This window comes from Doryrhamphus excisus, linkage group LG22 (genome assembly GCF_037039965.1).
Source record: "Doryrhamphus excisus strain RoL-2023G ecotype Guam linkage group LG22, RoL_Dexc_Guam_v1.1, whole genome shotgun sequence".
In the NCBI taxonomy this organism is placed as follows: domain Eukaryota; kingdom Metazoa; phylum Chordata; class Actinopteri; order Syngnathiformes; family Syngnathidae; genus Doryrhamphus; species Doryrhamphus excisus.
The window spans coordinates 1,385,340-1,395,715 of record NC_136378.1 but is presented as its reverse complement, the minus strand read 5'-3'; the positions used below and the strand labels follow the sequence as shown (position 1 = coordinate 1,395,715).

The following is a 10,376-nucleotide window of genomic DNA, read 5'->3' as shown; positions in this document are numbered from 1 at the left end:
GCCCCCGGACACACAAGCACGCACATCAGAAGCGAGCTGCTGGTTCAACTCTCCTCCAACCGGGAACACACATGAGGTGAGCTGATCGTTTGTGCTTTACATGATCTTTTTGAAAAAGTGCTTCTGTGCTAGCTTTAGTTGTACAATATTCTATATTTACAGCATTAAAGAAGTTCTCATCTATTGATTAGTTTCTTCACCTGAGGAATTTACAGTTGTTTATCATGTTCAACCTTAAGACTTGTTCCTATAGCACCCTGTAAAGACGGACAGTAAAGAACGTGTGTGTATGTGCTAGTGCATGCATGTGTGTGTGGGAGTGACACACCAGCCGAGTCTGCTCTGTCAGCTCATGCAGTTAAAAAGAATTCATTATAAGCATGAGCGGGGATCAATCGCGGTGCGAAGGGCAAAGTGTTGACCTGCGAGGTGAGTCAGTGTTGTGCCGGCTGCAGACAGTATGCATGGATGACAGTATGCACGGTGTACCCGCCTTGGGTTCAATAATAAGAGGGGGGGGGGGGCATCATTAGGTCATCAGTGTTGCTAATGTGTCACACGACTAATGGCCATTTTGTTTTTAACTTGAACTCACCCCACGTACTAATCGCTCAGATGACAATTTCAGAACACTTTTAATGACTTGAGGCTTGACCAGACGATATCATGAAAAACTTGTGATTGAACTTCAATGGCTCGGACACTGAATGAACAAATGAACTATTGATCGCTGTTCCTTGGTCTATTATTACAGACATATTGAAATGCAAGTGATATGTAGCAGTCTGGCCACTCTGCGGCAGTAATGTTACATTACCAGACCTTGCACTCCATGTAGCCACCATGGAGAGTGAAAACCCATTTTCCTCCCATTCCGTGTGGAAGTGGTACATTTGTGGTTTCAGATATTTTCCTTCTTTCCCACTTTGTTTGAAACTCCTTTCTTAAGCTTAGAAGGAATAAATTCAAGACTAACTGTTTAGCTTGCTACCTTGCTAGCGAGCAGCAGAGGCTAGAGTTGCACAATGTTGTGTAAACAATGGAGTATAATAGGAGCATTGTAGTGACTATAGGCATCCTATTTCATGTCTACATTTCCACAGCAGGTTTATTGACAGTCATGGTCTTTGTTATCGTGGCTGTCAACACTGTTGTGCATTATCGACACGACTTGTTAACATTAGCTCCGTGGTCGCTGTGACAAAATAAACATTGCTGTTAACATCATTCAGTGACACCCGTCAACAAATCTGGAATTAGGGCACGGACGAAGTCAAGGGCTGCAACACAGGAATAGAAAACTGCGATTAAATACTAAAATGAAATCAATGCATTAAAGTCCCTACTCTGGTCTGCATTCTTTTTACTTTCAATTAATCTATTAGTTATGTACAGCTTTTGCTTGAAAATACAACAAACAAATAGAAACCAGTGGACACCATGTAAATAAATAAAGCATGTAATTTAAAAAAAGCAACAATTAATTATTAATTGAGACCCAGGCGTAGCTAGCTGAACCGATACTGAGGGACATTTAGCAGATGAGCATCTAAAAAGTGTGTGTTAGACACGTTATTGTCATATTAACATACCATAGAGCATAGCATTAATAATCATGTCCCTGGTTAGCACTAAAAATAACATTTCCTTAGCTTGCTGGAAGCATCTGCAGTTCATAGGCAAGTCTCCTCCCTCGAGATGGGCTGAGAAATGACACCATATACAGTACAATGATACAGTAGGACAATAAATGTGTGTGCCGCTAAAATATATATATATATATAAATAAATCATAAAGAATCTATTTCTGGGCATGCTCACACCGATACTGTATATGTTGCGTGCAGGAGCTCCACAAGGACGATGCAATGTTGACATCCCAGATGTGTCAAGGTCAGTAGTATCGTGAGCTTTATCCCCAAGTGGCACTTGTTAGTCACGATAGACAGTATATTTCACATCTCATCACTCCCATGGTGCACCCGTCCGCAGCCACGTCTGCTTCATTTTCACATTTCTGAGGTACATACAGTAGCTGTCAACAACACAGGAAATGCATCACAGCTGTTTCTCTGTAGGGAGCAAACACAAAAATATATATGGAACACCGAGGTGTCTCAGACACAAGCAGAGGTCTAGCGACACCGGGAAGGTACTCAGGTGGGCACAGACCTCCTCCGAGGAGAACATGGTCTTCATATCAACAAAGACACTCGTACGGAGAGTTGAAAACTAAAATGATTGCCTTACATTTATGAAGATAAAAAAGTTGATAATAATAATCATAATATTATGAAGAAAAACACATTTCTGTGGCATAGATTTGAAATATGTTATTTTTAAAGTTGTACTATAAGAAACAACAGAAAATTAAATTGGAAAATTTGGTTGGGAAGAGGTAAGAAGAAATGTGAAATATATTAAAAATAAATTCAGGTGCATTAAAGGTACATTATTTAAAAAAAAAAAAAAAAAAAAACCCTAAACTATATTATGGAAAGCAGGAAGTGAACAAATGTAACAGTTACTGATTGTAAAAGTACCAGATGGAGGGGTAGGATTTAATAAGCTTTGCTTCTTCCTACTCCTTTTGGACATGTGGAAGTGGGAACTGATTATGGGATGCACTCAATTGTAATCTGATGCATGTTCAAATGAAATAAAACCATTACCAAAATTGGGGGAGAAAAAAAAAAAAAGCAAAAACCCAATTTTTTTTTCACCAAAATTTCTTTTACATAACTTTTTAGCATACAACATATCAAACTGGCCCTTGTATCCTTCCATTTTTCACCATGTGGGCCTCAGTGGAAAAAGTTTGGACGCCCCTGCATCCACTCATGAATCCAGAGGAGGGAAAAAAACAACACCTGCATTAAGTCACGTTATCAATACATTCAGAGCGATTCGTAATTCCTCAAACTTCAAAGGCTTTGCATGTTTTTTTGGCACTGCATCGACGCCATGTGCTTAAGGGTGTCATTTCAAGGCACTCGCATCCCTCTCATCTCAGCCGATTGGGCGGCAGATGTGATGTTTGAATCGATGAATGAATGAATGAATCTAAATTTGACAGCCTGCTGACTTTTTCAAAGTTAATATAGCGGCGAAGCTCGCCGGTACAATGAGCTCATTCCCTTTTAACATGCAAGTAAACACGCTGAAGCACTTCTACTTGAACCATTAAACAATGTGCGTGATGATACTTATTTCTCATTAGCTACAGGAAGACGGTCCAAAAAAGACGCAGATGGCTTCAGGTTTCAGAATAACTACTCAAAAGTCAGATGGTGTCAAAAGTCAGATGATGAGAGGTAAATAACTATTACTCATCTGCAGAGTCAGACTATGTCTGGTAAAGACGTGCGTTTCCGACTTCTTTAGTGGAAATGGTTTCTTCTCCACAACCCTAATTGGGCTCTTGCCACTCCCAAAATAGCACTTACTGAGAATGGGAAGTCTCGGGGATACAAAGTGGCGCTCCTTTGCCTTGTCCTCCTTGTGCAAGATGACAGCAGGCAAGGGAACTAAGTTGTCTATTTGCCGCGGCAATGTTCTGATCAACAATGTTGGGTGTCACTCCAACCCCGAGTCAATCATGGACGGCTATTGTCCTGCAGGAACCACCTAAAGTCAAGTAGCCGTCAAATGTGATTGGTGTTGTGCATGTATGGAACACCACCAACAAAAAAGGGGGGGGGGGAAATGGTTCTCCTCGCATTCCATGTGGAAGTGGTAGTTTTGGCTACTTTGTCCTTCTTCCCCACTCAGTTTGTAAATTGGAAAGGCTAACGAGTTATGCTATGCTAGAGGGTGTCGTCTATTATGTCCTTGCAGTGACCCCGTAGACTACGCAATGTGGCCATGGGGCTTTAATAATGTTAAAACTCACATCTAGAAAGTAAGCCATAAGCAGGTGTTCTAACTATAAAGATATTCGGTCGATAAATATTGAATCCTCCATAGCAAAAATTCACTTGTCGGGTCTGGAACCAATCAACCATGATAAACAAGGTCTTTTTTTTTTTTTTTTTTTTTTTTTTACCAGAATACATTTTCTGAGCGCACTAATTTCAAAGTCTATAGCAACCAAGCAGACTATGTGGGAGCCACCGACGACAACAACCACCTTGGGACAGATTTTAGAAGCTTTTAAGACATCTGGTGAAACATAATCCCAACAATTCCTACATTTAAACTGACTGGAATGATTTACTGCAAGTGTGGAGCGTGCCAAGCCTTGCTGACAGGAACCGTGAGTGGCAGACCGTGTTACGTAACATCGATGGAAAGGATTTGTGTATTTGCAGAGGAGAACACCGGTCAATAGACAGCATCACAACAAACAAAGAATTGTTAGCGGCACCAACAATCCTTTTTCCAACTTGCCCAAAATGAACTGGAAGATAGCGCCTCCACCCCGGACAGTTGGACCAGATGGACAACTGTCCATCAAGGCACCATTATAATGATCTTGATAGAAGAAAAAATATACAATATCTGTATATACAATCGATCTACGCCACAAAATAATACATCTTCCTGCAACCTTATATTATTGGCAACATGCTGACTGACAGAAACACGCTTAACACCCCTCATGCGCTCCGGGGGCCTCATTTAAAAAACTGCGTACATTGCACACTCCTAAACCTTATCACCTAATATGTATGCAAGAAAATATTCAGATCTATAAAACTGGAAAATGCGCCACACAGTCGTATACATTCTCCTCTACTCCTCCCACAATAATCTACAAATGATCAATGCTAAGTAGCTCATGAATATGGTGATGCTTTTAAGGAGCAGGTGTCGGACTGTCAACAAAGGAAAGATGGAGAAGGTGTCGTAGAAGAAGGCAAAATCTGCAGATTGTGAAATAGAGGCGCTCACTAAGTCGAGCACCGTAGGTTGTTTTTGGAGTAGAACCTCTCTTCTAAAAACTAAATACTGCAACGGAGATACTTGACAGAAGTTAATAATGTCACCTCAACCATGAAGACGGTTGCTGAGATTAGAAGCCACGTTCTCGTCCAGCCTTCAGTCATGCCGAGTCGATGGCCCCTTGTGCCAACCAAGGTTTTCCTTTACCACCAATAGGAGGGCTCAATTCCAACACGACTCAGCTCAGATCACTCACTTTTGTCCTTCTGACTCTCCCCTGCACAACAGAACTTCCTTCTTCTCCACAGCAAAGTGCCTTCACAACAATCAACATTACCACACCAACATGTTGTTACAGTAACATGACGGACACCCAGTGAACAGTGTGGAATACTACATATCAAAGTGGCTTTCAGTGTCGGATATTTTATATTTAGATGCTTGAAAAATGCTACTACTATGCTCATTTTTGGCACTTTGTATCGAGTTGTGGACTCCTAAAAAGCAGAAAACTTTCTGGAGCTCCCAGAATCTTCACCATCTGGATTTCCATTTTAATTTATTCCACGCACCGGCCCACCTCCCAGGCACGCCCACTCCGCTGTAATTGGTCCCACGCCCATATAAGGAAGTCAACAGCTGGATGGAGGCGGTGCCAAGGTCCCAACCTTCGTTCAGGGCTCACATCCAAATACGCAAACAGCATGATTTATTCTTTCATATGTTTGAAAAAGCGTGATGAGTGATGCAGCTAAATTGGAAGCAGGAAGTGGCAAAGGACGAATGTACACGTGGAACCCAGATGAAAGTGAAGGTGATGATGAAAAGAGTGGAAACGTGAGGCTTGCATGGGATGTCTCTTGGTTGAGTTATTGATGTTTGCTTGGATGATGTGACTCCTAGAAAAATACCTCCAGCTGGCTGGAGATTAGAGGGTTTTCCAGTTACAATTTATCATTTCATGTCAACAGTTGTGCCAGATGTACGGTAATTATCATATCTGTAGGACAATTCCACCCGCTGTATGATCAATAGTTTGAAATAATAATAATGTACACCGATTTCACCTCTTCAGTGCATGATGCTGTGGTTGTCTCACATGCCTCTTTACTGACAAGTGGTAGTGGACAATAAGCTCATTGGGGTGGGGGCACAAAAAGGAGGTGCGTTAAAGAATGACTATTAACGGATTATGTCTGAAAATATTTCTGATGCAATTACGCTGCAATTGTAACCTACTGTTACTTATGAAACAAATGAAAGCAGCAGATATATTGAAAAACTAATTTAAGTCACAAAAGTTCCCACAACAGCACATTGCTCACTATGTCATGTTGGCTGCTGCCTCACAGTAACTTGTTGTGCTTCCTTCTATCCACTAGATGGTAGCATCGTCATGGAAGAGCCGGCCACCACTTTGAATGGGCCAGCCAACAAAGACATTTAAACAGAAAAAGGTCAAGTGATGGTTTGATTGAAATCCTCCAGCTTTTAACAAGGCGTATACTTCATAGTCACTTAAAAGTGGGCCAGGGACTACTGATGTGGACACGACATCCCAGCAAGCACGGATAAAACGACTTCAAATGTGCAGCTTGGGCCGGGCAAGGCCCACAGCAGGATCACATTTGCCCTTGGAGTCGTCGAGTTTGTCTTTCAAGAGACCCGATTAGTGGAAGAACCCGTGGTGTGAATTTAAGCCCGTCTTTGCAAGTCCGTGCAAGGTTAAAACAGACATGACGTCGCAAGGTTAAGTCCAGTGATGTTGTCAAAAATAGCAACAGGTCTCATCCTGACCCTCCTCATCCTCCTGACTATCGGCGGCAACGTTCTGGTGTGCCTGGCGGTCTGCGCCTCCAGACGCCTCCGCTGCCTCACCAACTGCTTCATCGTGTCGCTGGCGGTGACGGACCTCCTGCTGGGCCTGGTGGTGCTCCCCTTCTCTGCCCACCTGCAGCTGACGGACGACTGGCCGCTGGGTCCGGTCTTCTGCAACTTCTACATCTCCATGGACGTCATGCTGTGCACCGCCTCCATCCTCACCCTCCTAGCCATCAGCGTGGACCGCTACCTGGCGGTGACCATGCCCCTCAGATACACCTCGCTGGTGCTGCCGTGGAGGGTCGTGGTGGCCATGGCGAGCGTCTGGACCGTGTCGCTGGCCGTGTCTTTCCTGCCCATCTACATGGGCTGGAACACCGTCAACGGGACGGTGCAAAACTACGGGCCGCGTGTTCCCGAGAGGACGTGCCGCTTTGAGCTGAACAGGCCTTACGTTTTAACCGACTCTCTCCTCACCTTCTACCTGCCTCTGCTGGCCATGTGCTGGACGTACCTCAGCATACTCCGCATCGCGCGGGCGCAAATCAAGCGCATCATCAGTGCTCGGCCCACATGCGTCACCAGCTGCAGCTGCGGGAGCAACCAATCCACCGTCACCACCGTGGTCTCCGGCATCCCGGCATCGGCCCTGAGGGAGCACAAGGCCACAGTGACGCTGGCGGCAGTCATCGGAGCGTTTGTGGTCTGCTGGCTGCCTTATTTCGTCCTGTTCACGGCGCTGGGCCTGCAGGAGCATCCCGACCCAAACAAAGTGCCGCAGTTCCCCATCGTCCTGTGGCTGGGTTACGCCAACTCCGCCCTCAACCCGATCCTCTACGGAGCCCTCAACAGGGACTTCAGGTCGGCCTACGCTCACCTTCTGAGATGCCGGTGGCCCGCTTACAGCAGGTGGCGGAGCAGACATCCTTCTCCCAACGTGACAGCAGGTAACGCTCCACTGTCCGAGGTACTTATGTACCCGAAACCTAACACAAACCTCCTTCCTTGTTAGCATCCTATTAGCTAGCAAAACTACCGGAACCAAAAGTCGGCTCAGCTATTTTTGAAAACTGTTCACACAAAGCATGTTTTATAGCTTTTAAGGTTACTTTAACCTTCACTGAAGACGTGACTGCTCCCAAAGATGTGATGTGGCAGCGAGATCAACCACCACCTTCCTGCTTTCAGTCATTCAGTGAAGGTAAAGGTAACCTTAAAAGTTCATTCATTTGTCATCCATGTGTACAGTATTTATGTGCCTTTCTATTTGTTTACAGCATGTCAATCTGTAACGGAGTAATTGATTTGGTTAGCATTGGTTTTGGTTAGAGTCGAACCTTCTGGCACAAGTAAATGACTTTAACCAAGGTTGCACCGTAGTCTGTCTTCCCACAGGTAAATACTCACTGTGGATGTCTCTGTCTGTGTCTGTGTCTGGTTCTCCTCCAATATCAGCCAGAGAGCAGCTCATGGAGGTGACGCTGCTATGCGGACACATGCCCACCAGCTGCAGGGCGGGTCACACGGACCAGAACTTTATGCTGCAAGAAACAAACAGAAAGACAAACACAGCCGTCACCCACGTTGCAAACGATGCAACCAACACAGATGTCAGTTGCAATGACAGGTAAACTAATATCAAACCGATTTAACAGAGCCAATGAAAACATCCAATCATGTTTTAATCCTTGTAGTTGAGCTCAGGTCACGGTGAGCGTCTGCTGATCAAGGACATCAGACCAGACAAAAGCATCAAGTCAATCATTAAGGCTTTTCTGACTGGAAGCTGCCATTACAACCATACTGAGGACCACCCACCTGATGTACTGTAAGTACCCACACTGCAGTGGCACAGATGCTAATGCTGCCGTACCCATATTGTCTCTCTCTTCTGTTAGCATCGCCAACACTCACTGGGTAATGGACTCAAATGGAGGACCCCAGCAACTCATCGGACAGAAACATCAATGCGTACTTAATCCCTCCTCTATTGGACAAGAAGGGGAGATTCAGTATTAGAAGGAGACAAGTTCTTCTTACATTTTATGTGCTAATGCATCCTTTCATCTACGATGGCGGCAAGACTCTCCTGAGTGCATCCCTGGAGGACCTAACAAGACCATCATGCATGACATGAAGCACAAAAAGTACTGTTCGATTGGAAGCCTCGTCAGGAGTGCCCTCTAGCGGTCGTAAGAAGCATTACAAGCTAGAGGTAGTGGAATTTTAGCATACACAAATAAGGTCAATGCATGTGCCCTTTTATGTAACCTTACTGACTTGTTGGCATGTTGTCCAATGGACTGTTCAAGTTCAAAAATAAAAGGGAGTAACTTTCAAGCATGTAAATAAGATGTTACATAACATATACTTGTTATTATACGAATGCAAGCAGGACAGTCGTTGCTCTGTCTAGGATCAGCAGGACCGTTCTTCTCCAGCAGATATCTGCAGCTGTGTGTCGGACGGCACGTTAATCTCCAACTCAACCTTGACAAAGTCAATCAGAAACACAGCATGCATCTTCCGGCGGCGTAGCAGAAGGTGGTGCATTCATGTATATTAGGTCATTACATTATTTTTTTATTCCTCCCCATAATGGCCCATAAAATCCTTATATGCTGGTGCAAGTCCTTCCAGTAATAAGAAAATGCCGCATACCGGTAGAAGTGATATTTCGTTGACGCCATGTTGTCCCTGTGATGTACTTCCTTTGATAAAGCCTCTTTCTATAAAGAGCACAAGTTAATGTTTGTACACTGACAAACACACCGGTATACTTAACGAACCTAACTAAGAGTTAGGCATGATATGGTCAAAGGAAAACTGGACGCCGCTGCTTTAAGAGCAGGGCCGCTCAGGTGGTCATATTTTTTGGAACTAAAGCATCCAAGTGCTGGCGTCCTCCATGAGAACCATTTATCATTGCTTCTTAAACATGAGGAAAAAAAGTCATGTGTGTGGGCAACAACAACATTGCAACCAGCCTCGCAGTCACAAACACACGCACTAGTAGAAGCGATCAATCATAAATATTGTCATTATTCAACCGTGTCATCGACAAGCCCTGCTACTTTTCTCTTTTTCTTTCTTTTCTTCGTCTCACTCGCACACACACACACACACACACACACACACACACACAGAGAAGTGCATCATGAATCATAAATCTTATGAATGCCATCCAAAGCCTTCTCAGAGCTATGAGGAATAGAGATGATTGATCAATGTGGTCAAGGGGGAAGAAAGCCAAGAAGACGGACAGAAGGTTGGAAGCGGCCACGCGGGGGGTCACAAGCTGCAGTTCAGGGGTCAAACGGATTTGGCGGAGGCACAATATGGCCGACAAGGAGGGAGGGGAGGTGCGCGGGGAGGGGGGGCTAGCAGAAGGCAGGAGTAAACGGATGAAGAAAAGGAGGAAGAGACGAGGAGCATGAGGATGAGGGGTGGTGGGTGGGGGGTGTTGCCACGGTGAGGCTGAAGCCATAACTCATCTTTTATTAAAAATAATGAAAAAACTTAATGAGTTAATATCTGGAGAAAGAGACAGTGAGGCTGCGATGGAGGAAGGGACAGCGGAAGGAAAGGAAGGAAGGGAGGAAGGAAGGCAAACAGAAGCGGGTCAGTGTTTAGTCATTTATCCCACTTTTCAAAAGTTCATATAAAAGCCA

The 10,376-nt window shown here is 44.4% G+C and overlaps 1 protein-coding gene across 2 annotated transcripts; it reads left to right on the top strand.

The window, feature by feature from the left end:
* Window positions 1–9,037, top strand: hrh2a (histamine receptor H2a). Of its 2 annotated transcripts, none has more exons than XM_058063895.2 (5): window positions 1–76; window positions 6,267–7,652; window positions 8,161–8,332; window positions 8,400–8,533; window positions 8,604–9,037. In XM_058063895.2, the coding sequence occupies exons 2-4, from the start codon at window positions 6,647–6,649 to the stop codon at window positions 8,401–8,403; spliced, it is 1,182 nt and encodes a 393-aa protein (XP_057919878.2). In that variant the 5' UTR covers window positions 1–76; window positions 6,267–6,646; the 3' UTR covers window positions 8,404–8,533; window positions 8,604–9,037. The 2 variants fall into 2 exon arrangements, with proteins under 2 accessions (XP_057919878.2, XP_078644404.1); XM_078788278.1 differs by lacking the exon at window positions 1–76 and adding an exon at window positions 5,323–5,698.
* Window positions 9,038–10,376: the final 1,339 nt, after the last annotated feature.